Genomic DNA, 20174 nt, shown 5'->3' on the forward strand with positions numbered 1-20174 from the left:
TTTTTGTATTTTTTGTAGAGACAGGGTCTCACCATGCTGACCAGGCTGCTCTCGAACTCCTGAGCTCAAGTGATCCACCTGCCTCATCCTCCCAGAGTGCTAAGATTATAGGTGTGAGTCACTGAACCTGGCCTTAAGTAGCATATTTATCTGTTTATTCTTTTTCTTTTTTTTCAAACCCAGGAGAAGAGAAAATAAAACATTTGGAATGCTTTGCTTAAAGTTTCAGAATATACTAAGTGAGTTTTTGTTAGTCTCAAATGGGACTTCTCACATCCAGTCCTCACTGCAGTGTCATCTATACATGGCCACATATAGGTGATGAATGATTGCACAGTCTCTGGCCTGTGTACCAATAGAAGCTGCAGCTTCTGACTATATCCATCTTCCAGTAACTCCTTTTTATATTCATGAAAGATAATGGCGCTGTCTATAGCCACTCTACTTGGATGATGTAGCGTTTAGTACATTTAAATCCTTAAGGCTTTTGGGCAGAACAACTTGGTACCTTTGTGGCTTATTAGCTTTGAATTAGAGAATTGGTCTTGATATTGTTATAATATTAATGTGCAGATACTGTGACATTTGTTAAAATGTCCACTCAAAAATGTATGACAGTGTAGAGAAATAACGTACAAATTTCAGGGAGAAAGAGAAAATAGATCCTTTTGCATTTCATTTACTTGTTTGTTTGAAGCCAGGAGAATTTACCAAAGAATGTTATGTACCCAGTTTACTAGTGTGTGTGTGTGTACTTACCATGGTAGTGCTTCAAAGTGTGATTAAGAGACTAAAATTTTCTGAAAGCCTAGTTCTTGCTTCGCTTACCTCTAAACTCGGATTGGCACCTTTATTCAGTTTTATTAGAGAGAGAGTAATTACACCAATTAGATTTTCAGTACCATTTCCTGTGACACGTTGGTCATCTCTCATGGAATGCTAAGCGGAGTGCCACTTGGATTATAAAATGAATTAGGCATGATGGCATTGTTGGTAATAGTGGAACATAATATTCTCTTGATTATTGTTTTATATTGAAATATTATATTGCAAAATTATTCAAACTCTTACCGAAAACATGACAATTAAGATTCAAGTTGAATTTATACTGATTGTAGATGACTCTTCATGGTATTCAAGTAGAACATTGTACATTAGTTTTAAAATAATTCCATCAAGAAGGGGATTGACCCCAATAGAATTTCTTTTCTACAATGTTAAGGTGAATAATTTAAATGGTTTTATTGTTATTTTATGTGTAAGCCATAAAATATGTTAACATATGGAACATGAGTTAAATGTTTGTATAAAACTGCAAGAAAGGAGGTCAAAAACTTGTGATCCATAGACTACACCCACTAAAAAGTACGACAGCAATAGTTCTTTCATGGTTTGAGTAAATATTTAATCCTGAATTTCTGAGTGAAAACAGTTTCAAGTTCTTTGAGTAGAACTTTCTGTAATAAGATTTCTGTAGTGTTTAATTACAGAGCACTGCATTGACCTTATCAGAAGACAACCATATTTCTGTGTGAACCATTATTTTATAGAATTACTTAATGGGATCTGGTTCCTTTCTACTGTGAGGAAGATAAAAGAAATTTTTATGAGATTTGGTGGGTTTTTTTTTTTTTTTTTTTTTTTAGTGCTTTTTACCTTTTTCTAACCAGCAATTTTAGGCAAATCCTCATGCTTCCAAACCACAATTTGATAAGCTAGAAGTTACAGAATTTACATGCATGCAAGAATGAGGAACTTTAAATTGATCCTCAAAGTCATGGCAGGCTCAGCTTGACTTCTGGTGTAGTGGTGGTTTTGAAACCTCTTAACTAATAAAATGCTACGATAAACTGTTGGTTCACTTTAGTCTGCAATCTCTGATAGTTTTTCTTTTTTAACTCAAAACTAATAGTAGATAATCCAGTGAGATTTTCTGTAATGAAACTTCAAGCCTCTTAGAGGAGTGAATGCAGTGTAGAGGTTGGGCAAGGATTTGATTTTGAATCATAGGAACCTGACTGCATGTACAGCCCTGTCATCATGCAAAGAAAGATAAACATTTGAATTATAGGTTGTATATAAATATATTTTTGGAAAATTTTTATTAACTATGTGATGTTTCTTTGCAAGCACAATGTTTTGAGTCACATGTAGTCAGATTTGTCACTCCCTTACTTCTGGCTTTTGAATTTTGAGTTACAATGAGAAAGATTGTTCTTAGTCTATAAAACAAACCCTAGTTATCTTGTTTCTTTAGTTTCTTTAGTAGATAAAGATGTATGTGTTTAAAATGAACTATATTCTTAAATCAGTGATTAGTTATATACTCTTTCCATAAATCAGTTTAAATGTTTTCAATTGATGATTTCTATTATCTTAATATGTATTTCATTCAAACAATGAATTTTAAAATAAATAAATATAATCTTTTATAGATATTTTGAACAGAGTTAACCCCAGCTCATATTCAAGGGGACTAAAGAATGGTGCACTCAGTCGAGGTACAGTATTATTGTACTATTTTAATTTTAAAGTGAAGTATTTTGACAAAATTGATTATGTACAAATAATTTCAATATATTGTGTTACTTTAAAATACAGGTATCACTGCTGCATTCAAGCCTACAAGTCAACACTACACGAATCCAACATCAAATCCAGTGCCTGCCTCACCAATAAATTTTCGTCCTGAGTCTAGATCTTCAGATAGTTCTGTTATTGTTCAGCCTTTTTCTAAACCTGTAAGTGTTTCTAAAACTATACAGCCAGCTCAGGGATCCATTGGATGTTATTTATCAATATCAACAATACCCAGTTAAAATTCTGGACTATCATAAGTAGTCATCCAGTAGAAGCATAGTTAGCATCAGAAAATGTCACTGTATTTTTGGTAGCTCTAGCAGTACCCCAAATAATAACTGAAGGAGCTAACTACCCAACCTGTCAATAACAGGCAGTATGCCTAAATAGGTACAGTAATGAAAACTGTGCTATCAAAATGTGAATAAAGTTATAATCAGTAATAAATATTGCATAATGACAAATATTTAAGATTGCAAACTGGGCCAGGTATTCTAAATTGGGAAAACAGTCAAGAGACCATCATAGCTTTTTACTCTGAAAACATTCCTTTATAGTTCAATTAGTTAAAAAAAAAAAAAGTTTTTTCCTATTACAACATATTCCCACTTTTTTTGTTACGAAAAGTAATAGAAAATGGTAATAGTTAACATTAATTGAGCTGTTAATATATGTAAGGCTTTGTGCTAAATGCCATAGGTAAATTCATTTCATTTAGTTCTTAAACATCCCCGTGAAGTAGACACTATAATTATCCTCATTTTTTAGTTGAGGAAACTGAGGCTCATAGAGGTTGAAAGATTTATTCAAAATCCCAAAGTTGGCAGTTGATGGATCTGGGATTTCATTCCAGCCTAACCCATAGTTTATGTGTATATGCACACATACATACATATATGTTGTATATAAATGTACACTTTTTTAGTCATGAAAGAATTGCCTTAGTCGAACAGTTCTCAGACTGTATTTTGCAATCCCCTGGGGTTCCCCAAGACCCTTTCAAAGATTTGAGAGTCAACAGTGTTGTCATTATAATCAAAGACTGTTTTCCTTTTCCACTGTGTTGTTATTTGCACTGGTGATGCTGAAGTAATGGTGGGTAAGCTGCTGGTGCCTTAGTGTGAATCAAGGTAGTGCCACCAAAGTGTAGTTTCTGTATTAGTCACCTGCCATGCACTCACAGTAAACTATATTACTCAACTGAGTATTACTCAGTTATACCCAATTTCCCTGATGAAGTATTAAAATGTTATTAGTTTTGTTAACTCTCTACACTTGAATATGTGTTTTAAAAACTATTCTGTGTGATGACATGGGTAGTATGCATAAAGTACCTCTGTGTCTGAAGTATGATAGTTGAGGAAAAGCACTTGTGTGATTGAATTGTGAGGTAAACTACCTGATTTTTGTTGTTGTTGTTGTTGTTAATAGAGCACCATTTTTACATGAAAGAATGACTGACATACCATGGTGTATTAGATATTTATTTCTGTGTATCAATATTACCACAAGCTTACACAGCTTAAAACAACATATACTCTTTATCTCATGGTCTCACAATTTCTGTGGGTCAGGAATCAGGTCATGGCTTAGGTGGGTTTTCTGCTTAAGGATCTCACAAGGCTGTATTCAAGATGTGGTCCCTGAAGTTGCAGTTTCATCTGAAATTCTATTGGGGAAGTATTTGCTTCCAAGTTCATATGGTTTTTGGTAGCATTCAGTTCCTTAAGGATTGTTGGACTGAGAATCTCAGTATCTTGTTGGCTTTTGGCTGGCTCCTTGGCAGGTAGGTTTTCCCAATAAGACTGCTTGCTTCCTTAAAGCTAGCAGGTGAGAGTGAGTCCTTAGCAAGATGCCCTTACAGTCTTAGGTAACTTAATCACGTACACAAAAATCATATATATCCTGTCACCTTTGTTGTATTCTATTGGTTAAAAGCAAGTCAGAGGTCCTGCACACACTCAAAGGGAGGGAATTATACAGAACATGAATACCAGGACCCGGGGTTTATGGGTAATGACATTTACACAGAGGCCAGTTTAGAGTCTATCTGCCACACACTTACTCAATCTTGATTGTTTGGCAAACATTTCCTCAAACCTCTCACTTCGGCCAAAACAATTGATGGTAATATTTCTTGCCAATGGTAAAATTTGAACTTTCAAGCAAAAATTAGAATTTTGGAAAACTCATTTGCCACCGTGATCTTGGCAACTTTTGAATACTTCAAGAGTTTTCTGATGGGTGGTTGTGTTCATAAATAATGATTTAAAAAATGTGTAATGAACTATGTCACCATTTGAAAGACCTGTATAATTCAGTGAAACCAGTGTTTTCCACATAACTAGCATATATATTACAAAAGTATGCATGGGTGAAACATCCATTTAAAAGCTAAGATAGACCAATGATTTTAATGGAACAGGTGTTCTGGGATACGGTTTCAGATTTCACACTGCAACAAACCTTTAAGAAAGTACCAACTGTTCAGTTTTGGTATAGTATCAAAGTAGTATATCCACAGTTAATTAAACCCTGTTAAAACACTCCCTTTTCCAGTTATATATTCCTATGAGGCAGATTTTAATAATATTCTTCAACCAAAACAACATGTCCTAGTAGATTGAAGGCAGAAGCAGATAAGAAGCTAAAACAATTTTTGATTAAGCTAGATATTTAAGAGCTTTGCAAAGATGTGAAACAATGCCACTTTTCACATTTTTTTGTGTGTTTGCAAGTCATTTTTTTGTGTTTGCAAGTCATTTTTCATTAAAATGTTATTTATGTTAATCTGTAATGAGTTTGTTATTTTAAAATGAATAAATAAATGTTATAAAATATTCTCTGTTTTAATTTCTAATATGGAAAATATTGATAGATGTAACCAGTGTAAATAAAATCTTTTTGGGTTCAACAATTTTAAAGTGCATAAAACGGTTCTGAAGCCAAAGAGTTAGGGCACCACTGTCTCAGAAAAATAGTAGTGAATTTTCCTAAAAATATATATTCTTTAAATAATAAGAATGATAAGGGAGACTGCTGAGTCTCTGTCTTGAATCATCCAAGGTTCCACGGGCTATTTCTAATGTTTTAAAAAATGTAACAGGTGGCTGGGCGCAGTGGCTCATGCCTATAGTCCCAGCACTTTGAGAGGCCAAGGTGGGTGGATCACCTGAGGTCGGGTGTTCAAGACCAGCCTGGACAACAGGGCAAAACTCTGTGTCTCTACTAAAAATACAAAAGATAGCTGGGTGTGGTGGTGGGTGCCTGTAATCCCAGCTACTTGGGAGACTGAGGCAGGAGAATCACTTGAACCTGGGAAGCAGAGGTTGCAGTGAGCTGAGATCATGCCACTGCACTCTAGCCTGGGTGACAGAGTGAGACTCCATTTCAAAAAAAAAAAAAAAAAGGTGTTCCTGAAGGTAGCTGGAAAGCTACCCAGAATGTAAAAATTCTTTGCTGTTAGTTGGAATCAAATTAAATTAACTCAGTAGTTTCTTTCATGCTTATTATAAGCTATTTGGCATTTGAGGAAAAAAAAATAGAAAAAGAAAACATTGTTTAATAGTTTGTTAGGTAAAAATCTTTCCAACATTTGACCGAGGGAGGGGAAAAAAAAATAAAAGCAAGAGTTTGTACATTTGGTGTTAAAGGAGTTAGGAATTAGATTCTTTTCTGACTCAATGTTTTGGGCATAGTTTTTAAATGAAAGCACCTCAGTTGATGGTTCCTATACTTGGATTCTTTTTAAAAATGAGAGGTTTTGCCAGTTGGTCTGGGTGGAACCCAGAAATGATAGCTTCTTAAAAACTCTTCAAGTGTGATTCTACTGTGCAGTTAAAGTTAAGAACGACAGAGGAGTATTCTGGAATGAATTGAGAATCCTGTTTAAGGGACTTTTCTCTGAATTTTGGAAGTTATTTTAATAAATTGTAATTAGTAGTTTTTTATGTCATATTTTGTGTGTGTGTTTACTTTTTCGTGGAATGTCGTATCTGAACATCGCTTTCAGGTTGGCAGGGATGGGATTTGTTATTATCACTTAGAAAGTCAATGTAATATAGCTCAAGTGCTTGGGCTTTGTAATCATTCAGACCTGAATTCTATTTCCAGCTCCATCAGCAACATGTGGGGCTGTACTGGGAGCCTTATTAGACCACACCTAACCTTAGTTTACCTATTTATAAAATGGGGAAGAATATTAGGTCTTTATTAGTATTGTTGTGATAGCTGCTTAATATGATACATGTACCATGAAGAGCAAGTGCATTTAAAACAATTGTGATTATTATTTCAGTTTGAAAGGTGAATAACTTGAAACTCAGAAGTAACTTTTCCATTTTTTCACAAATATTTGGAGAAAATGTTTACTTTGAAGTATATGTTTTATTACTGTTAAATCATAGGGCATTCTTGATTAAAAAAAAATACCACATGTTGAGGCCCAAATGCCTACATCTGCCTATTAGGCCTCAAATTCTAGGATTAGTTTGAGTGACATCAATAGCTTGTTTCCATAACTTCTTAACAAACCCGTGTCAATAGAAAAGTTAGTAACAAAGCAAAATTCTTCAAACTTAAATATTCCTTAATTTATAATAAAACCTTTATGTTTCTCTTATGAAATAATATGTATTTGGGGACAGAGTTTAGAAAAGTGAGAAGAGTATATCAGGACCCTATTTATATGCAAATATATATTTCTGTTTTTTCACTGAACATTCTACTTGGAACATTTCCTAAGAAAATGTTAATTTGGCCGGGTGCGGTGCCTCACACCTGTAATCCCAGCACTGTGGGAGGCTGAGGTTGGCAGATCACAAGGTCAAGAGATGGAGACCATCCTGGCCAACATGGTGAAACCCTGTCTCTACTAAAAATACAAAAATTAGGTGGGCATGGTGGTGTCTGCCTGTAGTCCCAGCTACTCGGGAGACTGAGGCAGGAGAATTGCTTGAACCCAGGAGGTGGAGGTTGCAGTGAGCCGAGATCATGCCACTGCACTCCAGCCTGGCGACTTAGTGAGAATCTGTCACACACACAAAAAAGTTAATTTTTGCACAATAGTTTATCAGTTTAATCATTTCTCCATTGTTAGACATACGGGTTATAATTGCTTTGCTGTTATAACTAATTTTCCCTTAAACATTTTTATTTCATTACCATAAATTCTTAAAAATGGAATAATTAGTTAAAAGGGGGTGAACTGGCTGGGCACAGTGGCTCACACCTGTAATCTCAGCACTTTGGGAGGCCAAGGCAGGTGGATCACTGAGGTCAGAAGTTCAAGACCAGCCTGACCAATATGATGAAACCCCGTCTCTACTAAAAATACGAAAATTAGCCAGGTGTGGTGGCATGCTCCTGTAGTCTCAGCTACTCAGGAGGCTGAGACAGGAGAATCACTTGAACCCAGGAGGCAGAGGTTGCAGCGAGCAGAGATCAGTCCATTGCACTCCAGCCTGGGCAACAGAAGTGAAACTCCGTTTCACACACACACACAAAAAGGAAGTGAACCTTTTAAAGCCTTTAATAGCTACTGCCAAAGCTTTTATGCAGAAAAATTAATGTAAAATATAAGCTCTACTTTGCCAATAATGAATATTATTACTTTTTAATTCAAACTAATATTAGACACAGAAAAAATAGTACAAACAGTTCCCGTATACCTCTTACCCAGTTTCTCTTTATGTTAACATCTTATCACAACTGCGTAATTAACATTAACCCAACTATAGACCTTACTGGAATTTCATCAGTTTTCCCATTAATGTTTTTTTTCCTGCCCAGTATCCTGTTCAGGATCCCACCTTGCAGTTATTTCTTTTTAATCTCCTTATATTTTCTAGTTATTCATTCTTTCTTTGTCTTCCATGACCTTGACACTTTTAAGAGTAGTGGCTAATTATTTTGTAGTAGATACTATGGTAACATGCCAATTCATTAGTTAAATATTGCTATTGTTTTTATTTGCATTTCTTTGGCTAGCGATTTGGAAAAAAGGTATTTCGTATGTGTTGTTCATTAGTATTTGACGTCTGAATTCTCTCAGTTTATGGCCTTTGCCCATATTTTTCCTAAAGTGATAGTCTTTTTTCCTTTAATTTTTAATCATTGTTAATCTTGAAACTTTTGCTTGTTATATATTATGACATGTAGAATGGTCCAAAAGTCACTCTGAGAGCTTACTGTCCACAATGAGTATCTTTTAAATGTATTAATAGTATTGGAGTATATTTTGTGTGTGTGTGTGTGTGTGTGTATATGTATCATTATATTTAATGTATAATAATATTGGAGTGTATGTCCCTAAATTATATTGACCATATTTTTCATAATTATGTACGCTATATATGTATGCTCATATATGTTATAACTTTATACTGCTTTATACTTGACCACATTATCATTCATCTCATACTTTTCACTCCTCTCTTCGTAAGATCTTCCTTTTAGTTTGGACCACCCTTTCTCCTGATGGAAGGGCTAAAACTTCCTTTGAGTCCCGAGGCCTCCAGGGGCAGGACAGCTGGCCCCAGTTATTCCTATAAACAACGTCTGTTCTAAACCCTGTCTGCCTGGCATTCTTATTTGTTCACTCTACTGACCGGTTTGCTTTCATATTTGCCTGATGAGACGGAAGATTCCTGGCCTAGCATGGCTTTCTGTGGGATGATGGAAAGGGTGTGGGGCCCATTTTTTCTCCTTCTGATGCATAGCTTATACATTTCTCCAATAAAGATGATTTCAAAATTCATATTATGTGATATATTCATCCTTAACACTGATGCATAATACTGCAGATTGATTCTGTTTGTTTGCCCTGATATCTCAGTTGTGAGGTTTTTAGAGGCATAGAAGCTTTTAATTTCTTTGGTCATGTAAATATGGTTTTTATTTTTCTCCTTGGTTATGCCCAAAGATTTTGCTAAGTTCTATTATTTGCCCTTTAATGAGGATACTACATCTTTAGAAGTCATCTAAAGTGTATCAATCTTATTGATATATAAGTTGATTTATGTTTCTTTTACCTTGAAGAAGTTGGACTAAGAATATGCCCCCCATTTTAGTTTTCTAGTCAACAGTAAACCAGCTCTAAGTAATAGCTTGCTTTCAGTTTCAGTAGATGATAATTTTGGCAAAGTAGCAATTATCTTTGTGTTTTTAACTTATTAATAATTGAGTCATCAAAGGATTTCCTTAGAATATTGGGCATACAATTAAGTTTACTTTGTAAATGTCTATGAAATAAAATTCTTACATAATTATGTAAAATTACATAATATATAATATATAATTATATTGAAATAATTATAACTGTTGAATAAATGTATTATTTTTCCTTTGAACTGTTTAACAGGGTTATATAACAAACTCATCACGAATTGTCTCTAATAAGTCATCAGAGTTACTATTTGACTTGACCCAGGATACAGGATTATCACATTACCAAGGGGGACCAACACTTTCTATGGCAGGTTGGTTTTAGTGTTTTTTTCATAAAGATTATAAAAAGAAACTTGATAAATATGCATATGAGATTGACTTTCTGTTTTGAAGCCCCTACCCTTGTGTGAAGTTTTTCATATATTGTAAGGTGGAACATCACTAGTAGTTCTTGAATACCATTCTTGGGTAATTTTCTGTAAAATCCTATTTAATGACAGAATATTTTATTTCTTCCTATTAAGTAAGCCAACCAACTGTGAACTCATTCTCACTTGGAGCTAACCATAGCTGAGATACACTAAAATGATCTGTGAGTCAGAGAACTTCTCAGGTAGCCTAAATACTCTGTTTAAAAAAGTATTAATTAGTTTCTATGGACACTAGTATGAAAAATATATGATTATAGTTGATTCTTAATTAGTGTCTTTCTGTTCTAATTATTTCAGCGTGGTAGTTCAATATGATTATAAAGTGCTGTTATAAACTGCCAACAATAAATAAATAGTGATTTGCACATAGTAAGTACTCATTAAATGTACATTGAAGGATTAATGAACTTTCCCTGTTGAGGAACATTGAAAGTTCTTTGATTGTATACTATAACAAAGTTCTTCATTAATCTAAAATAAATTAGTGTACTATAAAAGAATTTTATCTAATTGAAAATTCCCTGTAATCAAGGCGGTTACTCTTTGTATATTCGCAATTGGTATCTATTCAAGTGTTTGACTAAACAGACGTATACGTGATTTTTTGGAATTTTTAGATTTACTAACAAATCAGTGTGGAGAATTTACCAAACCCTTTCCCAGTTTCTTTTTAATGGTAATACTAAATGTATTATAAACTTAAACTCTATTTCCATTTTGATAATCCTTGATTTGATATTCACCTCTCTGGGTGTCACATATTTAGTAACATTCTGGTTTGTGAAATAGGTAAGAACCAAAAGAAACAGGGAGAAAAAAAGTTGTCTTAAGTCTGGTTTCATAAAGCATATAGACTTTATTCATAGAAAAAGTCTAAATTCTTGAAACTTCTTGGTAATAAAGAGAAATAGTAACTCCTATTCTTCCTGTAAGTGTTCTACTTCAGCGAGTGGGACTTTAGCCTGAGCAGTAAGTAGGATGATTTGATCCTCTATTCTTAAGATTTTTGTAGTCTCTGTTAAGTTACCTAACCACTTTGGTTTTCACAAATTGTTAAAAGGGAGATTTTAATTTTTCTTGTAGAATGCATTCATTCTTCACATCTGGAACCATTCATTTGGACATGTAATTTTAATTCTTGCTCTACTTAGGGATTTTTTAATGCCCAAATCCAAGTGAAATGTGAGAATACATTATAAGCTTTAAAAGACTTGACAGCACAGTTATTCTGAATGATAATTATGAATAGTATGTGCCACATGTTCAGTAACATGATTAACAGACTACCATCTAGGGAGATTATGGGGGTTTGGAGAAGACTGGATTTGAGCTAAATCTTGAATGCGAATAGGATTTTTACCAGCAGAGAGAGAGCTGTTGCGGGTAGGGAGCAGCACAAGCCTAACACAACAGAGAAATAAGTTAAAGCATCAAAATTTAAAACAAATACAGAGTGATTTTATTTAATCTTGAGATTTCTTGTTTTAAAAATTCTTAAAGCAGCCTGTTTCTACTGTCTAGCCTGCTGTATAATCAGATGCTTAATTCAGAATTCCAGCATTCGTTGGTTTTTCAGTTAAACGTCTCACAAGAATGTGAATGTGATTATACAGAATCTTTCCCATGTACCTACAGTATATCTATCAGTAATCGAGTATTTTGAAGATGGAAAAAAATCATTTTTATGTTATCTGAAAAGGATGAAACAGATAAGCCAAATAGTATAGTACTCTTATTTTGCTGTAATGTTTGCCCTTATTAAAAAGCTGACAAGTGAATCTATTATATTTTTCCCCTTTAAGGTAAGTTAAATATAAAATATTTTGTTAGTAATGATAATAGCTGTAATTTATTACTGAGTGCTTTCTGTGTACCAAATGTTTTGTTGGGTGCTTTAAGTACATTATCTTATTTGGTCCTTAAAGCAGCTCTGTAAAATAGGGTATTATAACTTATTTTATAAAAAAGGAAACTGAGGCTTAGAGAAATTAAGCTAAAAATACATAACTAGAGAGTGACAAGGTGTGGATTTGAACTTATCTTGTCTGACTTAAAAACGTGGAATGTTTCTAATATAGTTACCTTACCATTTCTACTTTTAATGTATAGTTGGGAGGACTAAAATATGATGTACAGTTTTAGGATCTCTTTTACAAAGTACAGTTGTGTGTTATTTTCAAAATAAGACTTTTCTGAGCCGTATTACAGCCTGGATATCCTCATTTCTCTCACGAATGCATTAAATAAACCTAAAATCGTTTAGCCTTAACAAATTGGTTTTCAAATGGGAAAGTGTTTTTAGGAATGAGATCCTTATATAAACAAAATTTAAATAAATAAAACAAAAAAGAGTTTCTCTGTTAGACATGCTCAATATATTCTCTAAAACGAACCCATTAATTTCTGGGGAACGTAGTGTGAAAATCATTATACTTACTACTTCCATTATGTGTCCTTTCATATAAATGAATGAAGTATTATCATTCAAGATTACTTATTTCCACTTTGTACATAGCAATAAATGAGTAATACCACTCAAAGCCATGAGTAGACCACTCTTACCACTCTTCAGTTTGTTAGGTAGGAAAGAACTAAATTTCCATTAGACATTTTAAGTTGTTAAATAAAAAAAGGCATCTTAAGAGCATCTCTAAATTTTTGAAACAGGTAGTTGTTGTTTTTTTTTAACAAACTCTAATGTACTCAATGCACTTGAGCGTCTAAAGATAATTCATTTGTCAGAACTTATTCATAGTATACTTTTTTTTTGGCTTGGAGTATTGGTCTGGCTCCCTTTATGATAGCTATTTATATTTTTTTATTTGAAGTCGTATTTAGAATTTTGTTTTATAGAGGGATCCTTTTTTAAATTATTTAAATGTATGTAGTCCATGAAAATATATGTGCAATTTCTTTACACCCTTGAGTTGGGATCATGTCAAGTTTTATCATTATTGTCATGATATGATAATTCAATTATATTACCTTTAATTTAGCTCCAAAGTATTTTTACTCATATGTAAATAATATTCTAATTTTTAAAAATATATTTCTCACTGTTTAAATTATTGTAGTTATGAATGAAAGTTCATTTTTATCAAAACGTCCTTCTACTTCTGAAGTAAATAATGCTAATCCAAAGAAGCCTAAGCCCAGTGAAAGTGTTTCTGGAGCAAATTCCTCAACTATATTACCTTCAGTTAAATCTCCTGCAGTGACGTCTTCCCAGGCTATGCTAGCAAAAGGTAAATATGAAATCTGGTATGTAAAAAGAAGTTACAGTAGTTATATATACATTTTAGAAGTGGCTATAAATTTAAAAAGTATTATTAGTGGTTATTTAAGGTTAAAAAATGATTAAATTTGAGTCGTAAAAGTTCTGAATTTATTTTAGGTGCAAATACCTCATCAAATCAATCTAAAAATGGAACACCTTTTCCAAGAGCCTGTCCAAAGTGCAACATTCATTTCAATCTTTTGGATCCTTTGAAAAATCACATGAAGGTAAACTCTTTCAAAATTTAATTTGTAAAAAGTTTGCACGTTTCTAAAAATACTGATGATTATAGTAATTAATGGTTTGTCCAGAAATAATCTTATTGGTATATCCATTTAAGTAACAATTTACATTCGTAATGATTATATAGATTCTCAAATTCCTTCTAAATCCTCAAATTTTAAAACTTAAATTTGTATATATTATAATATATGCTTATTGTATTTTAATTTTAAATAAAAATAACGTATTAATCAGATTATTTTATTTACCTGGTCATACTCTTCAAACTTCTTGTAAAACAGGCATTTTATTACATGTATACTTTTGCATATAAGTTAAAAATTCTGTTACCTTATTTTTGTGTCCATGTTAACATGTACATGTCACAATGAAAATCTGAGTTTTTTAATTTTTAATATTCAGGTATAAACTCCAAATGTTGGAGCATTTCATATGAAATAATTGTTTTAAGTCAGTCCAGAATATAGTTCATATAATTGTATAAATTAATTTGAGCTTTTTATTGGTATAGGAAGCCCTTGAATTTAGGTTTTAAGAAATGTCCAAAGTACTACTGAAGTATGAGATTTAGGTAACACTTAAAGTATTTTAGTAGAAATTATAGTATCCTGTGTTTGTGTAGAGATGGTCTGTACTCCCCCTTGAGTGCCCAATATAAATGACAGGAAGGGAGAAGAGAGATCAGAAAAAAGGCATTGTAGATTATATAAGGAAAAGAAAGAAGGAGAGGGGTGCACCGGCAGAGAAGTAACTTAGGAAAAATTTTTGCTGTTTCCGAGATTGACACATTTTATTGAAATTCAGCATTTTACAAAAAAAGTAGAAAAAAGGGAACTTAAAAGATTATAAATACAGTCTTCTTATTCATGTACACAACCATATTTGGTCTGTCCTTACTCTCAGAGTATAGCCCTGGATAACTGCACATTATGCTTTGGTCTTATAGGAGAATTATCCTGTAGAGGTACTTTCAATTTTCCTCTTCTGTGTAATGTTTGGATGAGATTTCTGATGTTTTTTATGTTTTGCATTATAAATGAAGAACAAAAAGACTATGTTCTTTATCTCTTTAATTTTTTAAGTAGGTAGCAATACAGTCAAATGATTCAAAACTAAAAAGCCTACAAAGATACACATGTGAAGAATCTTACCTCTGTGTCTTTTTTACCTGGTTCCTAGTATGACTCAAAGAAAATAATTTTTTATTAGTTTGTTTTGAATCCTCTCTGGTTTTCTTTCTAGATGTACAAGTAAACCTGAATGTTCTTATTTTCTATTTTGTACAGAAATTGTAGCATGTTATATATACCTCTGCACCTGGATAGAATGGCAACATTCTCCAAAATGTGGCTTTTATGTGTTACTTCATGGTTGTAATTACTTATAGTAGAAACAACCAGAACTTCATAGAATTTTCATATTAATATAATAATCTCGCCTCAGCTCCTGCACCTGTTTTTGCAAACAAAGGATATACCCTTGTGATTCAGAATATGTGTTTCGTCTTTAAGATGTATATTTTTACTGAGTCTTTAAGATCTGTTACCACCGGGTCCCCTTTACCTCTCTGGTTTACTTCTAGCTAAATGCCATCTGCCTGATGTTGGCTGCTTTGAATAGTGCTTTCATATATTATGGAGTCTGTGGATTTTATCTGACCCTTAGTTTCAATGATAAACCAATTTGTGGAATTTGCTGGTGTGGTTTTTAGATGACTCTCAGGAGGAGAAGACTGATGTTGGATATTCACATGAGAAGGCCTATTTAACTATAAAAATAGGATATCACCTCCTTTGGTCTAAAAAACGCACCTAAATTTTTAGGGCACTAACAAAGCAACAGAACATGGTCTGTGTACTGGGAGGAGTAAAGATAAGAATGATACATAGATGGTGTCTGGTATTTGTCAAACTATAGTATACAGCATTAAAGTACATATTTAATATTTGCAGAATGTTTAACCCACAAAAATAAGGGATAAATGAGGAGTTGCAGTGAAGATCTATTAATAAAACTAAAAGGTACTAGGGCTGAATAAAAGATGACCAGTTGATATTGTACCATAGCTCAGCTATGCCCCTCCGTAGCTTACTCTATCCTCCTGTAAAACCTTAAATCTAACTTTGGTTCTCCTCTCTTAAGGTGCTTATTTGTTTTCTGGATAAGCAAAGGGCACTTTGCTGTTCTCAATGACTAAATCCTTCACCCTAATTCACTACACGTTGTTGTCCATTTTTGGTTATCAACGGTTTGTTAGGTTTATTATTCAGCTCTTTTACAGAGATAAGAAATGTTTAAAAGGTACTCTGTGAACAAAGTTTATACGTTCATTTTAAAAATCTGATCCTATCCTACTTTTCTGTTAAAAAAAAATAGAAAACAGCAAGTAATTTATCATCTATTATGGGTATCATAATTTTTAGGTATTTTAGGGTAATCTTTAATGTTCATAGACTAACTTTACAATGTAATTTGATAATTTTACATTTGGGAGAGAAGATTATCCACATTTCTAATTAGTGAGACTATTCTATATTATGTAATTTTTGTATAATTTTTCCCCAACCAGGCTTTATGAAATTTCTAATTAGGGAGACTATTCTATATTATATAATTTTTGTATATTATAATTTTTCCCCAATCAGGCTTTATGAAATTTTGTATATCACTTGATAATTAAATATATACATCAAGGCATATAAACATTTCTGTACATCTTGACGTGGACGTGAGATGAATGATTTTTGGTTAAGGAACAAATTATTATTAAATATTTACATCTAAAAAAGCAAATTGCAAGGGTAAAACTGTTAGAGCTACAGCCATGTCTTGGTTTTAGGGTTTCTCAAATCTTTTTGAATTCTTATATTAAGATAAGAGGTGTTTATTATTTGAATATTTAGACTATGTATATGCACCACAAATTTTTGGTGACTATTTTTCTAGATATGTTACAAGCATAGTTTTAATGATCTGGCCTTAGGTGTAAACACACAATCACCTTTTGGTGTATGTTTTTTTTTAAAGAATAGGTAAGGCTTATATATCTGTTTTCTCTTTCAGTATTGTTGTCCAGACATGATAAATAATTTTTTGGGACTGGCTAAAACAGAATTTTCAAGTACAGTAAATAAAAACACAACTATTGATTCAGAGAAAGGAAAATTGATCATGTTAGTTAATGACTTTTATTATGGAAAACATGAAGGAGATGTCCAGGAAGAACAGAAGACTCATACAACCTTTAAATGCTTCAGTTGCTTGAAAATTCTAAAAAATAACATTAGGTATGTAAATACTTGTTTTTATTTCTATTGAAAATTGAAATGCTGCAAATAAAAATGTTACACTTTTATCTTGTGTTTTCTATGCCATTCTAGGTAAGCGATTTTAACACTTTCTACTGAGAATAGAGGCAGATTCTCTTGTTGAAAAGCTTCTGTTCTTTCTTGTGTTGTGGAGTTTGACTCTTGGATCCAGTTAGTTGTATTTCTTTCACATAGCTTAAAAAGGACAGTTTATTTTAACTTAAGAAAAAATGAACTTCTTTTTTCTGTTTTAGTAGTGCTCTTTGAATTTTTATTAAACATTTTTTATTTTCTGGTTGCCTTTTAATTTTATATTTCTTCACATTACAAGAAGGACCACTTGATGTTTGTTCACGTTGAGCTCCTCCATACTAATCTATGTAATGCTCAAATTTTTCAATTTATATTTACAGTTTTTAGAACATTCATCTTGCAGGAAAAGTTATCTGTTTTGGAGATGTATCAGTTATAGGAAACATGTCTGTTTTGATTTTAAAATTTAACACCTTTAGAAATTAGAGATTTAATTCCCAGTGGAATATATAAATGCTTTAAATATTGGAAATTTGCACTTCTTAATCGTTCAGTTGTAATCTTTGAAACTATTCTGTATAAATTAGTAAAAAGAGAAAAGTAATAAGAAATTGAATGATATTATTTGTTGATTATGTAGCCTGATATTCATAGTGAATAATTGTTAACAGTTAACATTAAATATCTGATGTTTATATTAGTTAAGGGTTTTTCTAACACTTTACTATAAAAATTTTCAAATATTAAGCAAAGTTTTGAAAATTTCACATTGGACCCTTGTACACTTAACCACCTTGATTCCACCAGTAACATTTTACTATATTTGCTTTATTATGTATCTCTTCATCCTTCTTAGAACTATCTGATTTTTTTGGTGCATTTGAAAGTGATCTGCAATATGTTTGTGCATGTGTGTGCAAGCATATACATATATGTATGCCTTTTGTGTTCTTGTTAACTGTCATCTGTAGTTAGCATTTCAAAGCACCTGTAGTTACTTCTGAGTTCAGCATTTATTTGTTTTCCTGTGAGTCCTTGGGTCCAAAAAGAAGCATGTATTAAAATCCTGAAATACACTGTGATATACACCTATAACAGTTATTAGTGGTTTCTTTATGATAGTGCTTTATAATTTTCAAAGTTTTTTCACTTATTTTATATGAGTTTTCTTATTTACCTCCTTTTATCAAGTTTTAAGGACCATCAATAGCTAATGGTTGCAGTAGTTTCACAAAAGGGAAAGTGTATTTTGAGATAAAACACTGAAACAGTGTTGCAGTAGAACTCTACCACCTATTTCTGATGTCATGCCAACATCAGGAAATCATGTTAGCAAATATGGTAAAATGCAGAGGAATGTGGTTCACTGACTTAATTTCTTGTACTGAAATATGAGGTTATAAGTTATTTCAGCAGTATTTTTTTGACCTTTCCTTTAAGATTAGCCCATTTAATATCAAACATGAAAATGAGGCTGGGCATGGTAGTTCATGCCTGTAATCCCAGCACTTTGGGAGGCTGAGGCAGGACGATCGCTTTAGCAAAGGAGTTCGAGACCAGCCTGGGGAACACAGTGAAACCTCATCTCTACAAAAAATACAAAAGTTTGCTGTGCATGGTGACATGCACCTGTAGTCCCAGCTACTTGGGGGGCACTGAGGTGGGAGGATCGCTTGAGTCTGGGAGGTTGAGGCTGCAGTGAGCTGTAATCGTGCCTCTGCACTCCAGCCTGGGCAACAGCCCAGGACAGTCTCAAAAAGAAAATGAAAAATTCATTTTTTTGGTTATTGTTCATGAAGACTAGCTACATATGTCTAGATTTTCATAATATTTACAGATTTTGAGAAGATTATATCTGATAATATCCAGGAATTGAGTATATTAAAAAATACCGATCTTTTATTAAATGTAACCTTAATGGTAAACACCTCATCAACAAAGAAGTTAAATGTGTTATATAATATTTTACTTTAACAGTAAACACTGAGAAGGCAACTTGATATTTATAGAGAATGATGAGAAATTGATAGGTCAACATTTCATTTCTATTCTCTGCCATGTCAACATATTGTGGTATGGTGTTTCTTTCCTATATTGAGAGTCACTAAAAATATTTAGATTTATCTTGTTCTGTGAACGTCCTTGAAAGAGGTTTTGCTGTTTCCCTCATTTCTGTTGGTTTGAGAAGTATGAGCTCCTGATGGGAACTCATATAATTGGGACAAAGCGAATTGGTTAAGGGAACATTTTATGTTACTAGACTTTAAGCGCCGAAAGCTGTGAGCTGAAAGTTTAATGGCTCATTATATTTACTCTATATGTAAACATTTAACCAATACCAGGATTTTCTGTAAGCATTTGTAAAGCTGTTTTTAAAACCAAAGGAGGAAAAGATATTTCAAGGTGTACCATAGCCCATTCTAAAGAGAAGTAGTGCTGTAAATTTGTGAAAAGGGATATATATTATAACCTTCATGATGATTGCTATCCAGATTGATGACATTATCACTTAGTTTCAAGATGATTTCTTTTAGGGATTCAAAGTGAATAATTGTTAACAGTTAACCTAGTCTAAAAATTACTGTTTTTATTGAATAACTTTACTCTCAAATTCAGCAAAAAGCTTTATGAAGCTCTTTTAAATATATTACCATTTGTATTGCACCTTCTGCCATTGAAGGTCCTAGTTCTTGCTCGTAAGAAGCCTTTTAAGGAAGCTGAAGTAGCGGTATGTAAAACTGAAAAATGTATGTTGCCTACAAAGGGCACTGTCTGCAAGTTAAGATGAACAGTCTGTGCTAACAGTAAACCAGTATCATTAAATAAAACAAAAGGTTCTTGTAATTGTAGGCATTAAAACTGCTGTTACATGTATTTAGAAACCAAGATACAAGTAAAAATACCAGTAATTTGTCATTTAAGCAGCTGGAATCTGTTGCATATTTTCAAGGCCTTAAAAGATTTCCTCCTGACTCTGTAGCTGCCTTTGGTGATAGAGTTTCCTTTCTTTTAGTATTTTATTTTAAAATGTAAATAGGATTTCAAATATGGATCAGGAGCCTGCTCTTTTATCTAAAAAAATTTTAAAAATAATCTGAAATGATTAACAGTTATATCAAATTGGTGATCTTTCAG

The 20174-nt window shown here is 32.8% G+C and overlaps 1 protein-coding gene across 6 annotated transcripts in view; it reads left to right on the top strand.

Moving 5' to 3' along the window:
• The window catches only part of ZNF280D (zinc finger protein 280D), a 102461-nt gene that overhangs the window by 25795 nt on the left and 56492 nt on the right, over window positions 1–20174 (top strand). For all 6 annotated transcript variants that reach the window (XM_023228632.1, XM_023228635.1, XM_023228638.1 and 3 more), the window contains 6 exons: window positions 2436–2501; window positions 2602–2741; window positions 9941–10058; window positions 13253–13423; window positions 13573–13682; window positions 16762–16985. In XM_023228632.1, the coding sequence (XP_023084400.1) occupies window positions 2436–2501; window positions 2602–2741; window positions 9941–10058; window positions 13253–13423; window positions 13573–13682; window positions 16762–16985 (829 nt within the window). The remainder of the gene's footprint in view (window positions 1–2435; window positions 2502–2601; window positions 2742–9940; window positions 10059–13252; window positions 13424–13572; window positions 13683–16761; window positions 16986–20174) is intronic.

This window comes from Piliocolobus tephrosceles, chromosome 6, assembly GCF_002776525.5.
Source record: "Piliocolobus tephrosceles isolate RC106 chromosome 6, ASM277652v3, whole genome shotgun sequence".
NCBI lineage: Eukaryota > Metazoa > Chordata > Mammalia > Primates > Cercopithecidae > Piliocolobus > Piliocolobus tephrosceles.